The sequence below is a fragment of the Lemur catta genome, chromosome 5 (genome assembly GCF_020740605.2).
Source record: "Lemur catta isolate mLemCat1 chromosome 5, mLemCat1.pri, whole genome shotgun sequence".
Classification (NCBI taxonomy): domain Eukaryota; kingdom Metazoa; phylum Chordata; class Mammalia; order Primates; family Lemuridae; genus Lemur; species Lemur catta.
In genome coordinates, this window is record NC_059132.1 from 17,105,442 (window position 1) to 17,132,986 (window position 27,545).

General features: G+C 43.1%; 1 protein-coding gene across 4 annotated transcripts in view; it reads right to left on the minus strand.

Annotated features, from left to right (window-relative positions):
- TENM2 (teneurin transmembrane protein 2) overlaps positions 1-27,545 on the minus strand; it is a 1,161,672-nt gene that overhangs the window by 236,760 nt on the left and 897,367 nt on the right. For all 4 annotated transcript variants that reach the window (XM_045551217.1, XM_045551218.1, XM_045551220.1 and 1 more), the window contains one exon: positions 26,626-26,860. In XM_045551217.1, coding sequence (XP_045407173.1) covers positions 26,626-26,860 — 235 coding nt within the window. The remainder of the gene's footprint in view (positions 1-26,625; positions 26,861-27,545) is intronic.

Here is a 27,545-nt window from a genome sequence, read left to right on the forward strand (position 1 = left end):
GTTCTCTTTTAATGCTCCAGATCACGAGAATCTTGGAAGAGGAGTCGGTAGGCGTGGTGTTTAAAGCAGCGTTTTGGAGCAAGACAGACCTGGATCGGAGTCCTGGTGGTGCCATTTCTGGACAAGGGAGCTCACATAAGTTATGTAACATTGTTCTTGAGAACCTCCATCTCCTCCTCTGTATAGCGGGGTAATAAGAATGCAGGTACCTTATATCTGGTTGTCGTGAGGATTATACAAGATTATGTAGGAAAAGCACTTAACCAAGGTGTGTCTCATAGTAAGTGCTCAGCCCATTATGAGCAGCTGTTATTACTATTCTTCAGAGCTACTCTATGAGAAGCCTGAAACGTGTGTTTTAATTTAAAGCTTGTCAAATGTTGAACAAACACCTGAGGAGTTTTCCAAATCACTAATAGTCCACTGCTGTCTTTTTTTTTTTTTTAATTTTTTTTTTTTTTTTTTGAGACAGAGTCTCACTCTCTTTCCTGGGCTAGAGTGCCGTGGCATTAGCCTAGCTCACAGCAACCTCAAACTCCTAGGCTCAAGTGATCCTCCTTCCTCAGCCTCCTGAATAGCTGGGACTATAGGCACGTGCCACCATGCCCAACTAATTTTTTCTAGTTTTTAGTTGTTTGGCTAATTTCTTTCTATTTATAGTAGAGATGGGGGGGTCTCACTCTTGCTCAGGCTGGTCTCAAACTCCTGAGCTCAAGCAATCCTCCCACCTCGGCCTCCCAGAGTGCTAGGCTTACAGGTGTGAGCCACCAGGCCTGGCCAGTTCACTGCCTTCTAATGAAGCTAGAACATACATGCAGCAGAAAGTCAGGGTGATGAGGAAACTCTGGGATTTGACTCAGAGCTCCTTCTAATTTATTTCTTGAACAGTTCTCCAAGAGTGGGTAGTGAACATAGGAAATAAAAGTAAAACAAGGGAATTTAAAGACATGGCAAGGAGTCATTAAAAATCCAGAAACACCGTATCTTGCTACGTTAGTGACCTTGCCCATTGCCAGGGCTCTGGCTGTCACGGACACATCTGAAGTGTCTGGATCTCCATTCCTTGTTCTACTTCTTCCCCGAACTCCAGCCCCACATTCCTGCTGTGTCTTGGACATCACATCATCTACATTTCGTGGTTGTCTTGAACAAGTCACAACCAAACTCAGACTGTTTTCCTTTGCCTCCCCAAATCCACTCTTCCTGGGCTCCAACTGCTCTCAGTTACCTAAGACACTGCGGTCATTGTCACCTCCTCCCTTTTCCTGGCCTTCTCCCATCTAATAGGTTAAAGAATCCCATCAATTTCATTTCTGAAAACCTCCCTCACCAACCCTCCCCCCTAGCCCTCCTGCGCCCTTGCTTCTCAGCCACGATGCCACTGTGTCCTGGCCTTCCAATCGCTGCTTATCCTCCCATGCCTGAAAGAGGAAACCTAGATTTCAACATGGGACCAGCTCTCTACAACCACGACCCAACTTTCTACGCTCATCTCTAACCGTGTGCTCCCAGCTCCCATGCGCTCCATGCTTCAGACACTCCGACAGACACGTTTTCCCCAACAAGCCCGGTCCTGCCGCCAGGGCTTTGTGAACACTATGCAATGCTCTGTCCAACAGCCCTTCCCACTCTGCCCCACCCAAGCCAGTCTAACCAACTCCCACCCACCTTCCCACTGCCTACCTGGGAAGCCTATTCTAACACCTGCCCCATCACTCTGTGCACTCACACATCTATTTATACACTTGGTTTATATATATACAAATTTATATATACATATATAAATTTTTTAATGTGTCTGCCCCCAACCAGCATGTGAACTCTGGAACGCTGCTACTGGTAGATATTACTTAATCTTGGTATCTCTAGAGTCTAATCATTAGTCCCTGGACATGAGTCATATTTGTGGACAGAATCAATAAACTGAAATTAGGAAGGTTTTAGCAACATGAGAGCAACAAGATGAAGATTAAGAAGTTTAAATTGGCTTTAATGTCATTTTTAATACACTCATTTACTAACAAAAGAAAGGATGGGATGACTATATCTTACAAATGGGATTGCTTCACAAGATCCTAAGATCATCCCCTTGACAATTTATTTTCTATACTTTTCCTTCTAAAAAGGATGTTGGATTATGTCACATGTCACCAAGATCCCCCCTCGCCCGCTCCACCCCTTATAGCCTTCTGATAACATTTAGAATAAACTCAGAAGACTTTTTCCATGGCTTACAACACCCTGCGTGATCTGCCCTCTAGCCACTTCTGCAACTGAATCTTCTGCCACTATTATGTTTCCTTACTCCTTCTGTCACATTGCCAGTTTACTATTTCTCATCCTATCACATCTTCTTGCCTCAGGGCCTTTGCACTTGCTGTTCCCTCGGCCTGGAAATATCTGCACAGCTTGTTCCTTCACGTCATTCAACCCTCTGTTCCAATATCGCTTTCTGGGAGAGAGCTTCCCTGGCCCCCTTTCCTTCTCTGTTAGTTTGTATCCTGTTATAACTGCTTTGTTTTTCTTCATTATATGTATGTATCTTTGTGTATTATGTATCCTCTATCTCCATGATTAGAACTGAATTTTTACAAAGTTTAAAATAATCAGGAATTGAGTCTGATTTGTTCACACTGTATTCTAACATCCAGAATAAAGCCTGGCACATAGTGGGCACTAGACAAATCTTTGTTAAATGACCTACAACCTCTTCCAAGGCTAAAGCAACGCATGCTAAAAGAACAACACGGTGAACATTTTAAATTTTAAAACTAAGGTTTCTTCTGCTTTGTTGACTCCTGTTTTCCAAACAGATTTACAAGTTTGCATATGCATGCAGGCAAGTGTCTCTGTTTATACATACAAGGCCAGATCCCTCCACAGAAAACCACCTGCATGGTTTTCGGTACCGCATTAACCGTCGAAGGATGTAGCTCTCAGGCCACTCACTGGCATCGTGGTGTCTGTGATGATCACAGCTCAATGAAACTCAGTTATCACATTATTTCTTTCTACTTTCTGCTGCTTTAAATGCTTAAACAAAAATATCAATGACATGTAGAATCCTCTTTCTCTCACGAAACAGTTACACCCTGGTGTTACTAATCTTTATAGGATTAAACTCAGTAAACAAATAAAAAAAGAAGGGTTTTAAAGACGTGATCTTCAGATTATGTCCCATAAATACCTGCTTTGGCACTTGGGTGCTTTCTTAAAAACAGTACACATTCCTGGGCCCCATCCCGATTCTAGGATGGGGTCTGGGAGCTTACCAGTTAGGAAGCTTCCTAGGTGGCTCTAATGTACACTAAAGCTTAGGAAATGCTACCCTAATCATTTTTGCACCTTCCAAATGCATCTGACTTACAGAGAACACACTAGATTGTTAGTGTGTGTGTGTATATATATATATATTTTTAAGTACAAGCTTTGAATATGGGTATCTTTAGGGTGAAGTGTCCTGAAGTCTGCAACTCACTTTCACATGATTCCACAAGATCTCTATCTTTCCATCTTTATAAAAATAAGTAAGGTAAGCGTGGCAAAATGATAGCAATTGTTGAAACTAGGTGGTTATCCTTACATTGTACTATTTTCCAACTTTTCCCTATGTTTGAAAATCTTCCTAACAAAAAGTTGAAAAAAATTGTAAGCTTTGATTCACTCAAGGATTGCAGTCACATGCTGCAGGAAAATAAAATAAAATGAAGCAAGACCCACAAGGTAATGGTCTGGCCAGATGGTCACAGGGAGGACCAAGAAGGCTTAGGGGACTTCTCCTGATTTTTCCCTGAACCGGCTACTAAGACAGCTTTTCCCCCTCAGGGGCCTGCTCAGTGTGTTCGGATGAATCGTTTGTGACGCCCCAACTGAACCTCTTCCCAGCAGTCGGTCATGGAAGTGGCTCGGCTCAGGACTCCAGGCGTCAGCAAAAATGTGTAGTTTCCAAATGCACTTGACATTTTTCAAGCACAACTCAATTGCTCTCAGAATTGGCCACTTGTGCCTCGGGAAGGAAAGGCAAATGAGAAGCTCCCAAAGTGCCGTCCTTGGAGCCTGCTAACACTCCAAGAGACAGAGAAAACCAGTCCTTGATGCCTTACAAAAAATAAAAGAGGAGCTCACACACTTCTTTCCCTTCCTTTCCGCGTGGGGGATCGGGGGCTTCAGTCCTGGCGCCCAGCATTCTGCGAGCACAGGTTCAGCGCTTGGGATTGAATAGTTAAGGCGAAGGGAAAGTGGTTCCTCTATGCGGTCAGCTCTTAAGGAAGCGTTCTTAAGAATTCAGTGATCATCGCTTCACCCTAAACTATCAATCTTTTTGGTAAATGTCATCACTTTTCCTCATGTGAAAACAAAACCATTTAATAAAATCTAAGAGAGCATACCTAACTGCCTAAGAGCCATCCCCCCATGTGTGTTCCATGACAGCAAAGACGTGGATTTGGGGCGGAATCTCTGTAAACCAGGCTTCTGTTTCAAATTGGCTTAGAAAATGAAGGACATGCATTGTCTCAGATTAAACAACCGTGGAAGATTTTAAAAAGAAGTCTAACAAACAGAAAACTCATGCATAAAATCCATGCACGAAGAGCCCCACCACTTCAAAATGCTGTGGATTTTTATTTTATTCTTAGGATACAGAAGGAGCTTGAATAATCCACATTGGAAGCTTTGAGAAGTGGCAGCTGGCTAGACTACCTGAGGCCCCAGGGAAAGATTTCTTTTCCTTTTTTTTCCTCCCCCTCTGAGACATGTAAACTCAGTCATTAACCTCAAACCCTACCAAAGAAACAAACAAATACGGAAAATTCCTTAGCAGCAAGTTCCATTTTTCAGCTTGCAACCAGTGGGATCGCCCTTATTTTCTGTTGGGTTGGCTTTATTCCCAGGGGAAAATCCCAGCAGGGCTGTGCAACGGAAATGTACTACACAAATAATTGTGCTGCCTCAACTCCAAAGGTCAAGGCGCTCTCTCTCTCTCTCTCTCTCTCTCTCTCTCTCTGCATCCCACTATCTCATCACAGGGTAGCATTCAGCTAACCAGGACAACTAATGACTAAGACTGCGGACGTGGCGTTCTCCTTAGCTCATGAAGTTTGCTGCAGCAAATGTTCTTCCTGAAACACAGCAGAAATCCTGAATGGTCTCAACGTAATGCCGTGTGCAAAAAAAAAAAAAAACCAACTCTGGTTATCAGGGAAACCAGGTGTCGACTGTTGTTCTACCGAGAAAATTGACCTCCCCAAGTAAATAAACTCATGGGTATTCAGAGGAGCAGATGAAAATATTGACACACAGCCCATTAATCCTGAAAATAGTTTTAATGTCATACATTCAGTGGCTGAAATTTGATAAAAAGCCAGAGAAAGAATAGAGGCAGAAACACCCCAGGAATGGGGGGCGTGGTGCTCAGTGAGGGAGATCAGGTGTGCTCTGGAAAACTCCAGATTTCATCACATTTCACTGGTCCTGGCCATGCCCTTTGAAGCATCAGGTTTATTGTCTCTAAAAGAGTAAGTTTAATAAAGAGGCAGCCCATAAAGGGTACTGTAGCATGTAAAGTTACTGTAATTGGGTTTTCAGGAGTTATAATAAAACACTTAGCTGGAGAGAGGTTAAATAACCACCACACTCTCTGGCATCATTATTAAGCTCTCCAATACGGAGAAAGAATGGTGATGGCTGAGGGAAAATGTGATGGGTAGGTTCCCGAGAGAGACAGAGACATGGGGCACAGAGGAGGAGAAGAGAGAGAGGAACAAGAGAAACAGGTAATGAGAAAGATGGTGCCGGATACTGCACTGCTGAGCCCTACTCGAATAGCAAAACTAGATTACCTTTTAAGTGTTCCAACTTTATGTTCCCATCTGCAAATGCAACGTGGGCACATTATACAAAAAAATCAAGTATATAACTTTTTAAAAATAGACAGGAAAAATCTCCTACGCTCTTGAGAAATAGACTGGTAAATATTTGGTGTTTATAGCCAGACTTTTTTTTCTACATGTAAACATTCCTTTATTATTATTAATTAATTAATTAAAAAAATAGGATCATACCAAGAAGGCAGTTTTAAGCCTGCAAATTCTGGACTCCGATAACCAGGGTCTGAATCCTTTACTTATCACTGTGTGACCTTGGGCAAATTACTTAAACCTCCATAGGGGGCTGAGAATGATATATAATACCTACTTCACGGGCTCGTTAGGGGGATTGGTGAGTTTATTCACGTGAAATGCTTAGCATTGAGATTTGACATCCAGTGACTGGTCAATAAATATAGCCATTAATTGTTTGAGGGCAGGAACCAAGTACAGTGTATCTTGCTTTTTACTGAATCTACCTGACCTAGCCTAGTGCCCAGCTCATTTAAGATATTTGTTGAATGAATGAGTCGTTCTAATTAGCACAGTGACTGGAGAATTGTTGGCATTCCTGCCCTCCCTCCCCCACAAAATTTTATTAGGAAAAGAAGGGATTGGAGATATTACTAATGTGCTTGTTCTCTTCTTCCAGTTGGGAATTTATGCTTGAGTTGAGAAGTGAACTGTTGCTTTTAAAATAGAGCTTAGTTTTGTTTTTCTTTTTTTTAAATTTCTACTCCCCGAATTTAAAAAACAAGAAGCCAACAACCTAATCAGTACAGTTTAAAGTCTATTTCACATCAAGGTTCTCTAAGCTGAGACTCAAACCAATTCTGATTCAAGAAAAAATAGGCTTTCAAGGTTTCTCATCCCTGAACCTTTCAGTTCATAGGGGACTGCCACTACATTTGCATATGCAAAAAACAGGAAAATCCTTTATTTTGTCCTCTTCAAAATTTGCAGCCGTACCCAAAATACTCACAGCTGGAATAATTAGCAACTCAATTTATTGCCTTCCGTTTTCTAAATAGAAGCATCGACTCTTGATATTTAAATAGTGTCACAGTGTGATATAACATAGCATTTTTTTTCATGGTAAAACTTTTTTTTTTCCCCCTTCATGAGATGATATACTGCTCAGTGTGACAGGCAAGGTCTCTGGAGGTCACTAAAGAAACCTGGTGTTTTGTGAGCAAATCCATTTCAGAGTCTTTGGGATGAGATGAGGAGTCTTTTTTTTTCCCCCTGGAGTTGTTAACTTGGTGACTTTTTTCAAGTTAATTGGTAAGAGTCTTGATATAGTAGGAGGAAAAAAACAAAGACTTCTGACTTTGACTTCAAATTTGACCTTGAATTCGCTGCACACTATCGTATGGGAGTGTAGAGACAGCTGTTTCAAATGGACTCACACTCGCCTTCCCTGGCAGCCGGAGGAGGATGGGGAGAGAACACAGGCCATCAAATACAGTCAGTGCACCGGAGGTCTCCCACCGTGTGCGGCGCCTGTCCCATTCAGACAGGGGGAGAATACTCGAGCTGGAAGGATCCGTAGGGTACATCCCTTTATCATACTCTGCTTCATGCTACTACATTTGTTTTGCATGTCTGTCTTGTCTCTTCAATGCGCAAAGGCAGGCCCTCTCTCTTTTGCTTCCTGGTATCTTTCACTGTTCATAGTAGGTGCTCAAAAGTTCTGCTGAAGGAACTCACCAACTATGGTACAGTGTCAAGTGCACAGGCTTTGGGGCCAGGCACGCTTGGACTCAAACCTCCACTCCACTGGGAAGTGCATGATTGCTGTTGGGCCTCAGAAGCCTCCTTTAAAACAATGGAGATGATAACAATATTTATATCACAGAATTGTTGGAAGGGCGGAAAGAGAACATGAAAGCAATCTGTGAGCACAGGAAGTGCCCCATAGGAAGTGCCGTGCCAGTGGGGAACCTGTGGCCTCAAGGCCACATGTGGCCCCCCTCCCATCCCCGAGTGTGTCCCCCTGAGTGTGTCCCCTCGACAGAATCCAACCTTCACAGAACAAATCCCAAAATTTGGGTTCAGTCAAAAGGGTGCACTCAAGGTTCCGGAGGGCCACATGCGGCTCCAAGGCCACAAGTCACAAGTGAGCCAATATTTACTGAGCATGGAATATGCATCACATGATGCTAGATGCTTTAGATACAATGTCGAAGAAATCCCTATGCTTACAGGGAATTTCTAATTGGAGAGATACAACAAATAAATAAAACTCAAGTTCAGGTAAACAACAAATACATGAAATAATTATATAATGTGGGAAGTGCCATGGAGAAAACGCACGACTACGTTAGTGTGATCACTCATCTCTCAGCAGAGGATCGGGGATGCGTGAGTATAAGAAGCAGCTACCCATTCGGGGAGTGATGAAAAGGGCATCCCAGGCAGAGGAAACAGCATGTGCAAAGGCCCTGAGGTGGGAAAGACCTGATTTTTGAGGACGTGAAAGGAAGACAATGTGGACGGAACACAGTGCTCCAGGGGCCAGTGGCAGGAAGAGGAGGCCAGCAGGATGAGGCACATTATACATGGCTTGAGGGTGCAGGGGTCTGGATTTTAGATCAAGTAGAAAGGGTTTTAACCATGTCTTCTCTTTGAGTTAGGAAAGCACATTTAGGAGCATTCCATCTGAAAAATGATTATGGGAGAAGAGACTCTTGGGGAATTCAGGCCTCTGTGATTATTAAAAAAAAAAAAAAAGTTTGGCTATTTCCTTTGACCTCTGCCTTGAGGGTTTTGGTTTTTGTCCAGAATATTCTACCCAGCTCTCAATATTGTACCTATTCCTCTGTCTACATTTGGATATAGTTAGGCATCACGAGTTTGGCATGACCAAAACACAACTTTCAATTTTCACTCCAAACTTCCCTTCTCTTCCAGGCTTTTCCTGTTACCAGTGAAAGAAGCCGTCATCCTCCAGCTGTGGCAGGGCCATCCCGGGAAGCAGACTCTGTGAGAAGAAATGCGCACGCAGGACGTTTATCAGAAAGTGCTCGTGGGAGTACCGCCTGTGATGGAGTGAGAGAGGAAGGCTGCCGGGGCGGGAAGCTGAATGGCGATACCGTTGCGAAGGGGCCTTGGTTAATCTCAGGGGCTGGGCTGGCTCTGCCAGGCTGTTCCAATCTGGGCTGAGGAGGTTGGGCCTTCATACTCGCACTGGGACCAGTCATTGGATGTGTGCTGTTCCCAGAGGAACTCCTTGTAAGAGGTGGCTCTCTTCCACTGAAGGCCAATGTCAGAGAGGGACTTGGCTGAGATCTGTTGGCTGCCAACGTTCCCAGCATCCGGGAGGAGTGCGAGCTTCAGTCTTGGAGGGTGGCATCCGGGTGGGCGCCATGCCATCTACCTCAATGGGCTTTGCCGTGGTTCTTGTCCTTCCCTCACCCCCAGCCCATCACCAGTTGCTTTCCTCTCTGCCTCCAACACATCCCCGTCCTTTCCTTCCCACTCACACCTCTACCTCACCGTGCCCCTGGCCTGCTGCATGCGGCAGCCACTAAACAAGTCTGTTTCCCCCGTGCCCACCACATCCCTTCCCTCTCAGGAGTCGCTCATTGTCTGCAAACACAGATCAAATCCTACTACTCCCCTGCTTGAAATCTTCCCAGTGCTTACACTTAGAAGAAATCCAGCTCCTCTGTGGGGCCCCCAGGACATCCCGTTAAGGTCTACACCATCTCTTCCCAGCTCCACCTGCTCTGCCTCTGAGGTGCCCGCCACACTCTGCTGTTCCTCAAAGAGGCCAAGCTCTTCCCCACATCCAGGTAGTCACCCTGTGTTTCCCTTGTTCTGGAAAGTTCTTTCCTCAGATCCTTGCCCGGCCCCTCTTTCTCAGGTCTGTCAAGTCTCTCCTCAGAGCTCACTTCCTCAGAAACTCTTCCTTGATCAGCCCTTCCCATGCCAGCCTTTCGTCACCCCACCTTGCCCACGGCTGCAGCCTGGGAACTGTGGTGGGAAGGCCCATCCCCCACCCCACGTCGGGACCGCTCCGTGAACACGAATCCCTTTGAGCAGCTGTCTCATCCATTCCTTGTTTATCCTCCGCTTTCCCTAATGTGTGCTCATCCAGTGGGGGCCAGGATTCCGGCATCTTCGTCACCATGTACCCTGGAAGAATTCCTAGCACGTGCTTGATGCGCCATCAATTTCTAGTAAATGAGTAAAAACATGAACCAATACAGATCTTGAAAGGTCATTTCCTACGGCCTGTAGGAGGTGATGGATTTAAAAGGTTCTCCATCTGCGCTCAGGTGCGATGCTTCTATTTATTCGTCCTCTTCGAGGATCCCCTCTTCTCTGGCTTTCAAGATTGTGGTAAACAAGATCGTGTTCTCGTTATTCCTGCACATAGTTATTTTAAAGCCTTTGAGAAACCTTTACCTTTCTATTCTGAGAAGCTTTTCGGTGCGTTTCATGAGAGCCTCTCCATTCTCCTGATCTTGTAAATTGGAATCCTCAACTTTTCTGTCGTTCTTGAGGGATGCCAGCCTTGATCATGCTCATTATTTCCACTTGGACACCCAGCGGCTTTGGAAAATAGTGGGATAATGCATTTTTGATTAATTTCTACTATTCTACTTAGCGATCCTGTGCATTTTGCAGCCCTATAGCCTCCTTTCCTTCCACAGCAACCCGGCGGATGTACTTAATATATTCAGGCATTAGGTTACATGAATCTCCAGGCCAGTTCCTGGATCGCAGCTGGGACCTCAGAGATAATCTTCCTATAAGTCTGGAAGAATTTTTGGTAAATGTACTTGCTCCTTAACTGTCATTCCTCTGCCCACCTACAGAGCAGTTTATCTTCATAGGTTTGATATCTCTGCAAACATGAAGATTTCATGGTGCATTTTCTCTTCCAAACCTCTTTTAATAGAATATGCTCAGAACGGTTTTCATCTTGGAAAAATCCTATGTTTACCCTCTTCCACCCAGACAAGAATCCATTTGTCTTTCTCCTTTCCCCCCACCTCGCTAAGGAAGGGGTCCTGCCGATACACCTTTCTTTATTTCCTTATCTCTGGGGCTTCAATCCCTACTTGACAGTCTGAAGAGTTGCATTTGCCGTCGTGCTGACGATCTTTCAGATATTAACGTGTTACACACTTGGATTCATTTACAGTACTAATCAAGCCACATGTACCGATATTTTGTGTTGTGACTTCAAAACTACCCACTTCAAAACATGTTTTGGGAACAGACTTTTTTTCCTAGCACCTTTCTTGCTTGGAAAAGACTGGAGCAGCAGACTGATTCTCCAGCCTAACTGTCTCCCTGTCTCTCTCTTGAGAAGACCTTTCATCCTGAGTGGGATACATTGATCCTCCAGCTGTTTTCTCTAATTAATTGACTAATTAAAATATTTTTCACTGATGCAAAATTCACATAACATTAGCCATTTTCAAATATACAATTCAGTGGCAGTTAGTGCATTCACAATGTTGTACAATGACCACCTACATTTAGTTCCAAGACATCTTCATTACCCCCCAAAAAACCTCATCCCCATTAAACAGTAATTCCTGATTCCCCCATTCTCTCACCTCCAGCTCTTGGCAACCACTACTCTGGTTTCTGTCTCTATGGATTTTCCTGTTCTGGATATTTCATGTAAATTGACTCACGTAATATGAAACCTTTTGTGTCTGGCTTCTTTTCATTCAGCATAATATTTTCAAGTTAGTCCCAACTGTAGCACGTATTTAGTATAAGTACTTCATTCCATTTTATGGCTGAATAACATTCCATCGTGTGTGTGTGTGTGTCCGTGTCCCACTTTTTGTTTATTCATTCATCCACTGATGAATATTTGAGTTATCTCCACCACTTGGCCATTGTGAATAGGCTGCTATGAACATTGGTGTGCAAGTGTCTGTCTGAGTACCTGTTTTTAACTCTTTGGGGGATCTACCTAGGAGAGGACTTGCTAGATCATATGGTAACTCTATGTTTAACTTTTTGAGGAACTGTCTAGCTGGTTTCTAAACGTAGAAAATGACAATCACCATTGAACTCCTCAGCAAGGTCAAATTCTGCTTGGCACTAAACATTTTGCCAGTTTTCTTGTATCCTACCCATGTCCTGAGCTTGTTTTTGAAAACTTTCAATGAATTACAAAAATAAGCAGTATCACCGAAGAGCATTATTGCCAAAGTAGCAGCAGTAGCAGAAAGAGTAAAAATACTTTATACCTTACAAAATGTTTGAATATACCCACCTCAGCAGGCTTCCATTTCAGGAAGGAGGTTTTAGTGACAGCCTAGTAGGGTTCATATTCTAGGAAAGCTATCCATGACATTTTTTATTAAGAAGGTTTTATTGTTACCACATACCCTGAGCAATGTATTATAAACAGTACTTATTCACCAGGCCCAATACAGCCTAACTTGATGAATGAGTCTAGGTATGCATGAATTTAAAAAGTTTAGGCTAAGGGAGAAATTAAATTTTATTTTAGACAACAAAATCACGAAGTCCTTCCTAGCCAGGGTTTGAAGAAATTCTAGCCTTCTTATAATATTTCTGCCATGAGATCAGAGAGGATCTGAAATACAACATCTTAAAAGTGTGTTTTTTGGATCACCAAGTGTATTTGTATACTACTAGCTTTAGGTAAAGGAGAAGTTCCATGATATTTAGGACATAATGGAGTAAATAGAATTAAGGAGATTACTGCAGATTTTCACAAGCCTTTAATACTTAAATATCCTAAATATCCCAGTATTCTATAACATTTATCATTCCACTTACTTATTTGCCCACATTCCATGGTTTCCTTCATGTCAGAAATGAAGTTCTAATTCATTTCTATTTCTAAATGAGTACACTAAGGCTTAGAAAGAAGCAAAAAACCAACCAACCAACCCAAAACCCATAATGGTTATTTTTGTAGGTGCTCAAGATCCATTTTTTGGGTGGATAAAGGAAGGTAGGAAGGACAGAGTAGAAGAAGGAAGGTGTATCAATGGTATAAACATTAAAGGGGACAGATTAAGTATTTTATGGAATTTGTTCAAGGCCTGAAGAGGGAAACAAAATGGGTTTCTCTGAATTCTTGCATAGCTACCAACAATCCTCAAGTCATCAAAGCCATCCTAGATACAGGGGTTGGGAGGGGTGAAAGAAAACAAAAGAAAAAGAAAGAAAACTGCTACTCATTTTTGTGTCTTGTAGATTCGCTTCTTTCATATCAACAGAGTGTAGAGATTTCTAGCATTTCAGTTTGAGGCACTGTTGCTTCTTTTTTAACCCTCAAATAAAAGATGGTTATCTTTAATACAATTTATTTTCCCATTTGAATTTACATCAGACCCTTCGAGGCCTGAGCAAACATAAGAAGGCCTATCCGCATATTTACCCACATTTCTTTATATGTGCAGCAGCCACAGGTACATTATTTTCTTCCTATTTAGGACTCTTCATGAAATGATATAAGAGCTCTTCGGGGATATTAATTAAGCTTTAGAGCAACCCCTGTGACACGTCTGCCTGCCTACATATATCTGTTGGACACTCAGAAAGGAGTGCTTTGCAGAAGTGTGCCATTTAAGTGTGTTTGTAGGCCAGCCACATACCCCCAGCAATGCACAGAACAGATCCATACATTTCAGTCATCAAGAAAAAAATGCCATTAGAAAGGGCAGCCATCATTTAGCATCGACACATAAATATCGCCATGGCACTTAATATGCTCCCACGCAGATCCTATGGCAGCATCCCTAGCACAAAACAGGTCCCAGGGAAGCAGGCTCTGAAAGCTTGGCTCCCTTGAAAGGTTCCTGGTTTCTTAAATGCTGGGTTTCCCAGGGCCCCAGGCGAGGCTTTTTAAAAATGCAAGTGTCAAGGAAAACTGTCATGCATGTTTGCCTTAAGTACCCGAAAAGCTTGTCACTGCCATCTTGGAAGTCTTGACGAAGATGCAGTTGGACATGCCGAGGCATGGTAAATTGAAAACTGCCTGACAGGGAGGCGGTGTGTTAGACTAAAAGGCAGGTGCCCGCCTTCAGGCATTTTCTTTGCAAGTGGCAGAATTAAACAAAACCTAAAGGCGAGTCGGATGGGGGGAGGCGGCCTTTGCAGACTTCTCGAAGGCTTGGACTCGAACTGGGCTCCTTTCTGGCTCTTAGGTTTTGCCTGACAAGAGGTTCAGTGGTTACATGAAGAACAAAGTAATGTCTGCATTTCAGTGGAGGGAAGTGAGGAAGAGCAGAGATAGGGAGGGGAGGATCAAGGGAGAAGGAGGAGAGTCAGGGACAGGGGCAGGCTGGGATGGCACCTGCTGCCTCCAGGAAGCTGGATGGGGGGTGGCTAATGGCCACCTGCTGGCAGCACGTGGAGCTCAGAGCCCGGCTGCCCCACCTGCACCCTGTGCAGCCTCAGGGAAATGACTTGTCATGGTTAGAGCTTAGTTTCCTCATATGGAAATGATGAAAATGATTGCAAGTATTTCTTGGGAATACTGTGTGGATTACATGAGCAGCTCAGTGGATACTTAATACTGAGTAGACCCTCAATAAATGTTGGCTATTACTGTTACGAAGATAATTATCAATGAATCCCATATACTGCCTACTTTAAGTATATATCTCTTTCCTTTTATTTCCTCTTCCTTCTTTCTTTCTATCTTCCCTCCCTCCCTGCCCCTGTTCCTCTCTTCCTTAAATATAAAATCCATTGGTTGACTTCAGCGTGCTTTTAGTCTCTCCCTTTCTGAGGTATAAACCAAGGTCTTTCTTCCTCCTCGTGGCAAATTCAACCCTAACACCCCTTTGCATCGATCCTTTATCAGGCTTCCAGCCCACACAGAATAAACCTTAGAGTGCTTGGCTGAGCCTAGAAGGTGTCCCTGACCCGGGCCATGAGACCTTCCAGCACGGTCTCCTGAGGCTCAGTCCAGTTGACCCAGCATGCTTGCACACCCTTTCTGGCCTTTTCTTATTCCCTTGCCTTTGCCTGGAATGCCCTTTTGGTGGGGTGACTCTCACTGTCCTGCCTGGATGGAACTCAGACACCATTCCAGCCAGCCAGGCTTCCCTGACCAGGTGGGTATGGGTGTCCCCAGCTCTCCTGCTCCCACAGAGTCCCCCCCAAGCTTACGTCCAGCTCACAACATTCTGCATCCACATAAATGATCTGCTCTGTGGCCTTCCTCCCTCTGGACTGTCATTCCCAGAGGGCACCGGGCCATGTCTTTTCCATCCTTTACCCTCGGTGCCATGGTGCTCAGACACTAGTAGGACCCCCTCTAATGTTGGCTGAATTAAACTAAAGTCCTATGAACACAGCTGGTAATGGGATTACCAGCGGGAGGTGGGAAATACAAAAATCTTTATTTAGCATAAAATCAGAGTTTCAGATAAAGTAACTATATAAGTTTGGCCTGAGGGCCTCTTATTGACAGAGCCCTCACATACTTATTGCACAAAAGAGGCCGCCTTCCTTGCTGGATTTTCAAGCCCTTGATCAGAACACTCTTCTACAATAGTTGTTCGAACAATAATACTGCTGTACCAGGCATTTCTCTTGGGACGCAGAAACCTGACTGAGTCATCTTAGACATTCGTATAATATCCCCGTTAGGTAGATGGAGGCAAAGGAGACAAGGAGAAAAGGCAGATTCAAACGTTGCCAAATTATAAATGAGAAAAGAACAGGCAACAGAGGTTATGTGTTTTGAATCATGTGGGCCACGCTGCAGCACAGTTCAGGAGCAGAGAGAAAGGGCCCTACAGCTAGAACCAAGGGAAGCGAGTGAACTTCAAGCGAAATTTCCTTATAAATAGAAATTCAGAAGCAGACTACTCCTTTTTACTTTCTATCTTTCTAATTACTGAGAATTACAGATTCTCAACAATTCTCTCTTACCAAGAGAATGTGTACGTTTTGTAATAAAATAACTGAAAGGACTAAATCCGTTGCACTATGTGCTCTAATTCTTTGCCTTAAATTCTTGAACTTTCCTTTGCAGAGAGAAAAGGAAGTAAAAGTTTCTGTGCAGGATTAAGTAGGCACCAAAGTCCCCTCATCATGCAGGAAATAGTTCAAGGTGCTGGGAGAATCTTGAGCCCGAGGCCTGCCTTGCAGCCCCACGCGGGAGGCCTTGGCGAGTTGTGGAACATTCTGAGCCTCATGCTCCTTGTCTGTAAAATAGACATTTGACTACAGTAGTTGATCTTCACATGGGTTCCAGTTTGAAAATTCTGCCTCTGTGCAGCCCAGTGATGCTTCTTTGTGTGAAATGATTGGGGCTCAGTTTTAACCATCCCCGATCGTGTTGACCTTGATGGCGTTTTCTGCTCTGGCTTCTGATGCAGTGATCAGATCACGGGGCCAGCCTCCAAGAACAGGGCATCTGCTTGTTTCCACATTCTCACCAGTAGACCTTTTCTCTCTCTACATGTCTCCCTCTGTCTCTATCTCCATCTCTGCCTCTGCCTCTTTCTCTGTCTCTGTCCATCTCTATCTGTCTCTCATTCTCTGCCTGAAATAGCCCTTTGGCTTTAGCTCAGTGAAGAATGCCACACTTCTCCCCTTTCCCTAAACCGAATGGTATGATGACTTTGAAGATGCACACTACAGTCAGGACGTGAGGAGGTCCCCGGTCTTAACGCTGCTTCATATTTCCAAAGACCAGGCAAACAATGGCAAAAACTCAGAAAACAAAGACATGTGGAATATGCCCTTCCCACCTTGTTAGAACACCCATCCCAGTGCCATTACACATACCATTATATTGAAATTCCAGGTGGGTTTAAATGTCTGTGTGCTGCATTTCCCCTCTGCTCCACTGAGCCTCATTATTTCTAGCAATATCAACTTCATTCACAGGAGTGTAAACGGCAATGGGCATCGTCGTTAACACAAGGATATGTTGCATTTTAGGACAAAAACCATTCTGAGGTTACCTATATTCATTAAGGAGCTGACTGACCCCTGCAAAACATCCCACCTAGACATACCACAACAAAGAGGATAGGATGCATTGCTGAGAACATTATGAACGTGAAGCATGGAGTTAAATGTTCACCATTTATGGTTTTATTAAAAAGCAAAACCAAAAATTCTTCAAAGTACTTCAACTTTATAAAGGTAAAATTGCTTCTCCAGCCATTTCCAAGAGATGGGAAATGTATCGAGATGTTTTGCGTTAACTTGCTCATCATGAGCTCTCGTAAAGAGCACTGGTTAGTAAGACAATAAACGAGCATGTTTTAATTAGAAAATGTGTAATCAAAGCACTTTTGCAGGAAAGAAGATGATAGCTTAAAAGAGATGTCAGGGGACTAATAAAAGTTAAAATGCATTAAGTGGCCACAGTGAACTCAAAGGTAAAGTCTTGGGATGTTTGAGAAGTGAACCAGAGAGGGTAATGAATCAGAAGGGGCTGGGAGTCAGTCAGTGAAACTTATTCTTTCGACTTCATATTGGAATAAGCTGTGAACCCCCTCTGTGCCCAGGCAAGTGAGATAACTCCATGGCCTGAAACTTCCCCACCCCAGACAGGGCTGTGTCTGCCCAGAGGAGAAAATCATTACAATCAGGCAATATGAGAAGGCAGCTGGGCTGTGGCCAAAGTAGCACTGAATTTGACCTGAGTTGGTCTGTGGCTCATGCACCATATTTGGCTATGGGCCATGCTCCTTCCTCACCCCCATCAGGCCCTATGTGGGCATGTGATCCAGGCCTGGCCAATTAACGTGGGCTGTTCACCAACTGACCTCGAGGCTTGCGGTCAATGGTGGGCACGTGACCCTAGTTGGGTTCCATGGGACTCAATCAAGGGAATGTGGTTGGAATATGAGCAAGAAGAACTTCTCTTTCTGTTAGGTGTCTAAGCTATGAGAGTATAGCCTCTAGTTCCCATAAGGATCTCACAAAAGGAAGCCTGCCTAAGAACGACGTTGGAAAGCAGAGAAAAGCAAGGCTGAGATCCAAACTCCTAATGCCTGAGTTAAGTACTACCTGAATCCAGTTCTGCCAGGACCTTGGCTCTGTCCCAAACCCTCCACCTTCCCAAGTTTCATCTTCCTGACATGTCAAAAGGGGACAGTAACATCTATCCCCCAGGGCTCCAATTCAGATAACAGGATGTAAAGTATCTATTACTCTACTTAGCACAAAGTAGGTATTTCAGAGATGATCATGTCCTTTAAAAAAAAAAAAAAAAGAACCCCAAACCCAAAAAGAGTGTTCAGTGGTTTCCAGAAAGTGAAAAGATTTTTAATGGGGCCACAATCTCTCCTCGTGTGGATTCTGAGGTTTAGAAGCTGGAAAAGATGTTCTTTGCAGCTCCCTACCTTCAGCATACTGCTGTAGGACACAGGAAGAAAGAAGAGCCCTAAACAGAGCACAGGAACATCCAGAGAACACACATGTGCATAGCACCGTCCTTGCTTGGAGGGCTTGTGAATTTATTCCTTCATTTTACTGAATTGGCAAGAGTGGGGCTAGGGCAGAGTAGGTCTCCCCAGGGTCCCACCACATGCTTAAATGGGCCTAATAACTCCCTATGCCTTCTCATCACATGTCCCCAAGTACAGTAGAGAGGATCTGGCTTGATAAGAAATTAAAAAGCCACTAAGATTAAGCTTTTCATTTTAAATTCTTATCTAAGTAAGAAAGGCAATATTTTCTACCTTCCCTTCAGTGCAGGATTCTTAATCCATTTGTTCAAATAATTAAAAAAAATAAGATTTTAAATCTCATATCTTTGGTATGCAACATCTTTATAGGAGTACTAATTGTTGAGAAATAAACTCATGAATGCTTTACCCAATTGAAGCTTTAATAAACTGAAATGCAATTTCAATACAATTTAACAAATAGAAAAGAATTGCTATTCATTCTCTTTTGAAACATAAGGCACACACAGTTTAAGTACTGATGACAGAAACTGGGGATATTTGCTGACTCCTAAACAGTTACTCTGAGCAAGAAATGGTCCTATGAGGGATTTTAAAAATACACAATTTCGAGGTATAGCACTGCTGTAGCCTTTAAAAATGAATATTTGCAAACAAGATTCAGAGAATAGCCCCAAATTGTTTGGTGGGTTTTGGAGACAAAAAAGCTATCCGAGAAAGTTTTCTTAAACACTCCCATATAATCTAAAAGGATGCAGCTTCAGCCGAGCAAATTGGCTGAGTACCTTGGGACAGTTTGCAATTCTGGGGACACAAGATCCCAACTCACAAAAGCAAGTGAGGCCAAGACTAATAAATCAAGGGAACCTTCAGAAAAGTTGCAGAGCCTACTTCTCCGGCCTGGGAGAAACGCTGAGGCCTTATCTGGCTTCTGTGAAAAGAAAAGGATCATTGGGGTGCCGGAATTAGAAGGGACTTGCAGTTCATCAAGTTTCTCCCTGTCTGAGCCAGATAAAATATCCCCTGGGAAGACTTCAGGAAATGCCCCAAGGGAATGACAGTTGATATTAGCTGAATGGGTGAAAGAGCACAGACAGAGATGGAAATACTTGGCTTTTTTCAACTATGAACTTAACCCAAGAGTTCTTCACATTTACACAGACTCGGGGCAAAGTCCTGCTCTTACGATGCATGACCACGAGGTGGCCTCAATTCGTAATTGGGTCCCCATGGTCCAGGCTGCTGAAGGATGATTTTTTTTTTTTTTTAAGTTTTTTTCTACCTAGAGGCTTAGCTGTGGCACCTTGCAAGCAACAAGTTCAAGTCCTCAATAGGTTTTTAATTTTACAGAAGGGGCTAAATTTAAAACGGACATCTTCTCCTTGGGTACCTCCACTTTCAAGATGCTTCCAAGTTTGCAAACTATGCTGAGGGGAGGCTGGAGCGGTCGGTCTTGAGTAAGATGTAATGCTTGTTTCTTTCTTAATGCACCTTGTAATTTGCACACGTGCCACGACACTTTATTTATTTTCTTATTAATGGGTTTGAGTGTGTTTAACACCACAAGCCATAAATTGCAGAGCAGTGGATTGGACCAGGCTCTCTTTATTTTCCTGCCAATTGTCAGAAAGCAATGTGGGGGACGAGGTGCCCTTCCTGACTAGCTTTTTCTCTACCACCACCCTTCCCTCCATCCAACAACCAACCCCCTTGTTTCCATCTGCCAAGGGGGAAAAAAAAAAAAAAGAAAGACACAGGCTGGTTTCTCATTGGTGAGCTTGCCTATTGAGTAGCTCTGTTATTGAGATTAATAAGCTGCCAGTTTCCAAGGAAGACTAAGAAAACTGCAAAATTAAAGTGCACTGCAACGTGAAATGCTGCTGGTGGCCAGGCGGGATCATGGTGTCAAAAAGGCAAGGTAAAGCTATAAAATAAGGCTGAGCTTGAAAGGCTAACCTAAAGGTCTCATTAATTTCCATGTTGCCTCTGATGAGAATTTAGAGGGGGCATAATGTTTTACAATACGGAGAAGCCAAGCTGCCTATTGATCTGAAAGTGCTTCAATGCATTTGGTTCACCCGGAATGAATTCTTGTTTTAAACCTCACTCGAAAACATTAAAAAACAAACCGAAAAAAGCAAACAAGTTGCCTTGGTTTAATATTCTAAAGATCAAGCTTGTCAGTGAGTCTGTCAGAAAATTAATCCTTAGGTAGAAAAATCAATCTGAGAACAAGTCTGGAATAGTCTTTGGACTCAGCGTGGTGAAGATGTTTCAAAAACCTCGTCTCTTCTCTGTGAAAACCTTATTTACTAAAGGTCTTCAATCTCGATTCCCAAATATGCGCTACCGTTAAAGCATCCAGATTAGGCTAAGATGACATCGTCTTGATGACAAAAAGTATGTTTTTAAAAAAATTTGGATATCAAAATCAGATTCCCTAGATACCGCTAATCAAGCCCAACAGTCTCCATTCTTTTTCGGAACGTTTGCCTTGCTTCCTGCTAACAGGAGCAACCATGGTGTTCAGGGATGACCAAATGGCCAGCCACGGTGGCCCCGGCTGTGTGGCTTCCTCCTGCCAATCTGCCAGCGCCCTGTTTGGAAGAAAAAAAAAACCCTACAAATCACAGAGCTAAAAAAGTAGCTGCGGCGTCTCATTTCTTTGGTGTCGATCTGCACTCAACATTTTATAATATGCAGAGCACTAAATCTCTCCCTGTGAATCAGCTCACGCACATCCCCTGCTGCGCCACCACGGAGCAGCGAGGCCTCAGATTTACCATCCTGGGTTGCCGACAATTCCTCGGGGCTGCAGAGCAGGGTCCCTTACATCTTGCCTGGCTTACGATTTTGACAATGACTAATTCTACGTCCGGTAACAGGCTGAGGTTCGTCCCATAGATCATTTCTCGCCTCGTGTCACTGATAACACATTGACTTCATTTTCATGGCCTAGGTAAATTAATTTGTTGTTTGCCATCAGAATATGCATAGCTTTTTTTCCCTTCCTACTTCCAAAGGCTCTTAACTACCATATGGTGGTTAAGAGCAGGGGCTTTGGAGTCAGGGAGACCCAGGTTCAAATCCCGGCTCTGCCACTTATTAATTGGGTGAGGTGTAAGTAACTTAATCTCCCCAAGCCTTAGTTTCCTTCTATTTTAAATAGGGATAGTAACACATACCTAAAAAGAAGGGTTTAAGGGATTACATGGGATCCTGCATGTAAAGCTAAGTGCCAAGCAAAAAGTATTTGACAAAGATTCACAGACCTATATAATCATGTAGAATAAATTTAACAAAATTTCTAGAGAGTTTTTTTTTTTAAAGAGAAAAATCAATTGCTGAGAGCTTTGGATATGCTAAATATGCTATTATCTATAAATGGATGATTTTCTGTGTTATAAATATATGATTTTAGAATCAAAATAAGTCTGGCCAATAACTATACTTAATTCTTTTGTTGCATCATAGATTCAACATGTCCCAAGCTGAATTTTTTGTTTTCTGTCACAAAGCTTGTTCCTTCTTTAGTAAATGATATCAGTATTCACCCAGACACCTGACTCGAAAATTTCATCAAGAATCCTAACCTTCATCTTTGCATCCTAGCAATCATTAATTTCTGCTGATTCTACTTTCAAGGTATACCAGGCATCTTGGAATATTAAGCACCATCACCCTAATCAAAGTCATATCACTGTTCATCTTAACTATTAAATAGTCTCCAAACTGGACCTTGGTCTTGCATACCTTCCACCCTAACTTGCCCCCTCAATCCGTTTATCATATGGTAGCTTCATTGTTAAAGACAAAACAAAACAAATAATATATCCTATTATTTTACTCTCCTGTTTAAAATGCTTCAGTGACTTTTAACTGTTCTTGGGGAAGAGTCTAAAACCTTTAACTGAGCTCAGAGCCTTGTCCCATTGTGCCCTTGCCTACCTTTCTAGTTTGCTTTCTCTTCCTGGTACCTTCCTGTTTTTTCTCCCAGCTGGTCATTGTTTTTGCCACCTGGAACACTCTTTAAGTCTGATTAATGCCTACTTATCCTCAGGGCTCAGCTTAACTGTCAATTTCTCAGGGGTCTGGCTTCTCTCTACGTCTTATGGCACTTTCTTCATTTGTCATGGAGTAAGGGGCATTCGTATAACCATTTGTTCATATTCTGTCTACATTCAGCCTAGAGTCTCCATTAAGAGCAGAGATTTTGTGTTTCTCCTTCTTGCTGAATCCCCAGTGCCCGGCACGTGTCAGGTTCTCATAGATATTCCCAGAATGAATAATGGATGACCAGTTTGAAAAGCAACTTGCAAACTTGTTTGCAGCTTAAGGAGCTTGATGACTAAAATTAGGGCTTCTCATATTTCTGGACAAAAGTAAACTCGGAAGTTTTGTACTGCTTAGGGATTCTCTTTGGTGACTTGTGGCCCAGATAGATTCAGAGAGAGAGAGAGACGCTTGCTTCAGCAAAACACACAAAGGAAGGAAAGTTAGGTTCTGTCATTGAGCTACTTTCTACTGTTTTAGACAAGAGAAGCTGACTTCAGGAACTCCCAAAGAAGCAGCCGACCAGGAAGATTCCTCACCTTGTCACTTTCAGCGGAGGAAGAAGTAGATAGGTGATATCAACCAAGAATCGCAAGTGGACTTTGTTCAAGACCTGTGAATAGGCTGGGAGGAAGATGGTGGGCGGTGTTATTTTTGTAACCCACTACTTTAGAAAAGACAGTAGACACTGCTTGCAGTTAGTTCCTCTGCTTTCTGTTTGGTTTTTCTTGGATTATGATTTATACAAGAATTGACTGCTTTTGGTACCATAAATTTATATGCATTGTTCTTTTATTTAACATTGATACAGATCTTCCTTTATATGCCTTTTTGTCTTTTGCTAAATTTCAAATTTGGACAGTCCTATTTTCTGACTATGCCTCCTTAATCAGCCCCTCCAATTTTACTTGTCATAGAAAAAAATGGAAAAAAACAGTTTGGAGAAGATCTAACATGCCCCGTTAAGACTGATGGGGACATCAAAAAAGCAATGCAGAGAGGCCAGGGCCTACTCCCCGTTAGTGTAAAGAAACACACTGGACTGGACTTAGCATCCTGGCAGAGGCAGAATGCCTGCTTATCACCTCCCAGAGTTAAGAAATTCTTCCATCCTGCCCAGAAATCTGAATCAACGAGAGTAACGGTGGTGAAAATCTCTGTAAATTCCCACTGTATTTTCAGAATTGGTGACTCAATCATGATCAGCCTACAGAATGTCTTACTTTTAATGGTTCTCTCTCCTGGATGTGATCAACCAGTTCTTATCTGGTGTGAAAGATAGAAATGGGAATCCTAGTATGGTATCATGTCCCTAAAAGGAACTCCCACACATACACTTCCTTGTGGCTAAGAAAATGACACCATTAAACTCACAATACTTTAGCATTTTAATCAATAAATTTGTTCAGTTCTCTGTTGCCAAGACTACATGAAAAAACAGTGAGGAATAAGAACAAATAGTATGCGACGGTCTTTGACTTTATTTATCTACTAGGTGAACTCCTACTCATCTCTCAAAACCCAGTTCAATCAGTCCTTCAGCTGTGAAATATTTCCTGATCTTTATGGGAGAGTTAATCACGTCTTCCACAATATAATCACTGTAACTTTTAGACTTCCATTATTGTATATGCTGTTATCCATTGTACGATCTTTTTGTTTGAGTGCCTACCTTCTCCTTTGGGTTGGGTGAGCTTTAAGGGGAGGACACATGTTTTAATCATTATATCCCCAGTCCCTAACATAGCCCTTGGCATACACAAGTGACTCAGTAAATATATACTAATAAGAGACTGAATTAATAATATTTAAAACAGACTCATAAATTTCAACAGGTCTATGGACTACTGCTGAAGTTTTCATATACGAGACTAGTTGCTCCTTTAGGTTCTATGTGCCCAGTTCCATGAATGGAGTTTCAAATATTTGCCAATGTCACCCTGTACTTGAATTCTGGTAATTGCTCCATCCAAAAGGCCTTATCGTTGGCCTCTCTGATCCTTGGCTCCTGAATGTACTGATCAAAGAACAGGCAGATGTTGTCTCACTTGCTTTTTCCTTCTGATCAAGGTTTTGGCAATCCTATCTACGCACCAAATGTTGTCTTTCACTTGCTGCTTCTAAAACCATCACTGAGAAGTCCTCATCCTTGGATAAATGCCAGAATCCAAAGGATTGGAAGAAGGACTCTACAGATCAGAAAGTAAGTTCAGGAAGAGCTTAGTTCAGGAAAGCAGAAAAGTGATCTGCTTGGATTTGTTGGTCCTGTCTAGCAGAAGTTTGTCAAGAGGATATACTTTATTACTAATGGTTGTTCAAAATAAATCTCCCGGAAAACTTGATAACATCAGAGATGGGAGATAAGTTTGTGTGTTACCTGTGTCCTTATCACCAAGGGAAGACTTTTTGCAAAGAACACTCTAATGGATCTGGCCCTGTAAATGTAACAATTGGGTCTATAAATGTAGGTTTTCATTGTTCACCCATCAGACATTTCACCACCTTATTTTGTATGTAGGAGCTGCCACCATGCTATCCGTTGCTGCTCCTAATTTACCATCTCCCTGAAGTTGTAGACTCCTTGCAGGTTACTGTGTCCCTCTGTACCTAGATTCTGCATCTTTAAAATCGCAATAATAGAAGTCCCTTCCTAGCTCATTGGATTGCTTTCAGGCTTGAATGAGATAATGCAAGTAAGGTATGAATGTTTGGCATAAAGTACAACACGAAAACTATGAATGGTGATAGTGGTCCTCCTCTTTCCGTCTTTCCTTCTCTTTATACAACAGCCAATCCACTTCCTCTTCCCTTTCTTTTCTTTCTTCTCCCCCTTCTTCATCCAGTCCTCTTAATGTAGCCTTTCTATCCAGAAACTATTTTTCAGATAATAGTCTGTTAATGTAAAAATAGGCTGACTAGTGCCCGACAAACTTTATGGCAGTTTGTTTTATATGCAGAGGAAAAAGAAAATTTTATCCAGCCTTTAAGCCCATCATCAACTATGACAATACCCTGAGTCAAGCCTGGCAAAGTTGGAAGTGGATTAGTGGATTGCTGTAACAGTGCAGATGTTTAAATGTATTTGTTATATATCATATATATTTATAATTTTTATTGACTTTACATATTTCAAGCTTTAGAGATTAAGGTGGTAGGCATGGTTAAAAATAACCTACAATTGTCAGAAAATAAAATTAAGTAACGTCTGGAGCAATTACAGCGACAAGGGTGGACAACCTATTAATGTTCAAGATCTTATAAAAGAAACCAAAAAACATTACAGATAAGAAACAACTCCAAATGCTATGGCTTTCAAAATTGCTTCCAGCTGTGTGCAAAGAAAATTCGCCAGCCATTATCAGAAAGATTACAGATTATTCCTGTCTTTCCTCAAACCTAAGTTATTAAAGTTTAAAATGTATTTGAGAACTTTTTGAAGGGTCAGTATGAATTAGCGCCTCTCTCTGTTTAGTCTCCACGGCTCTTCCGGACAAGGAAACAATCGCTATTGGAGGACAGGGGCCAGGAGAGCGTCTGGGGAAGGAGCAGCAAGGCTGTTTCAATATCTGGCCAACCCACTCACAGCCTTGGCTGTCAATTGCATCCCAACCCGCCACGCCATGACCGATGGGTCTTCTTTCAGGTCATTAAGGAGTGCATGGTTTTGCAAGAGCATAAGTGAAGGTGAAAAAAGGACAGACACAGAGGCAGCACAACACAGAGCCAGAGCTGGAGATCATTTTCAAACTCTTCCCTCCTCACCCAAGTGCTGCCCCGTCTCTCTTGTTTGTTTTTGTACATTGCTGTTCGCCCCACAGGCATCAAGCTGTTAGTGTGTACAGGAGGGATTAAAGTGAGACTGCATGTTGGCTGAAATATAAATTAAAATTATACTTCTGTCAGTTTGGAATCAGGGATTGTTTCTCAAGGTCTCCCCAAACACTTAATTTCAAATGAGCCTTCATTTATTACTTCAAGAAAGGCCAAATGCATAATTTATCAGTGGCTTTCAGTCAATATACCCTTATAAGCATGTTTCCCATGAGCCTCTGAGTAAAAATATGTTATGCTAATTCTATTAGTTGGGTACACAAGAGCTGTCTAAGAAAGTAAACAAGCATTAAAAGGAGACACGTGTGAACAAAGAAATACCTGTCAACCTACTGTCCAGGGTCAAATTACCCGGAGAGCAGGGAGGTGGCAGACTTGTCTCATTACTCAGGCCCGGCGTGTCTCTCCGACTGGACGGGAGACTCCGGGGAGGGCGACGGCACAGTGTGACTCTGTGCGAGTCCGGGACGGGGACTTACCGGGTCTCCAGCGGCACGTTGCTGTTTAGCACCCAGCTGTCCTGAAGCTGGACGGACTCGGGCGTGGTGGCCAGGTCATTGGGCGCGGGGGCCGGGGCGTGGATCTGGCTGCGCCGGTTGCTCAGCGAGTTCCTGTTGAGCGAGTTGGCGGACGAGTGGTGATGCGACAGCGTGTGGTTGTGCGGGGGCGGCAGCGGGGGCCGCAGGGTCGACTGGCCGTGGTGGTTTGGAGGCCCTGAAACCAGAGGAACGAGAAGGGCCGTCAGCACCCGCGGATTCCGGCCGCAGGCGCCCCGCACACCTTCGGAGGAGGGTTCGGAACCCGCGTCTCCATGTCGACCCTTGCTGAAAGCCACAAGCTAGGGAGACACGTGAGATGGCAGAAGGCATCCCGGAGTCAGCTACGAATAAATAATAGGCTTTCATTTGCACTTCTCCACCAGCGTCAGATGAAGAATTAAGGAGAAACTGGTTTAGCAAAACCAGGTTGCCGAGGGCTGACCAGAGGAGTTATTTGAGACACATTAATGCCACCATGAGAGCAACATGACATTCAAAGCCGGTCACTGCTGTAACAGGTCCCCATTGCATTTCCTGGTAAACAAGGACAACGCACAAGTTCTTTAAAAAATATTTCACCTTTTAAAAGTAATAAGAATGTGGGTACAATCTAGGTCAGGGAGTAGCAAATTTAAATACCTGGAGGGGCCTCGGCCAGGCAGGGGAGTGGAGTGGGCCAATTTCAGACTGCACCGAGCCGGAGCGGGCAGGGAGCAGCTCCTGCTCCGCACCAGGCCAATTTGGCCGTGCGGGAATGCGTGAGGGCTCAGGGCTGCCATATCGTCTAGTTTTTCTAGAAAAGCGAAGATTTGGACTTCTAGATAAAATTTCCTGGTTTATAAAATGTTTCCAATCAACTC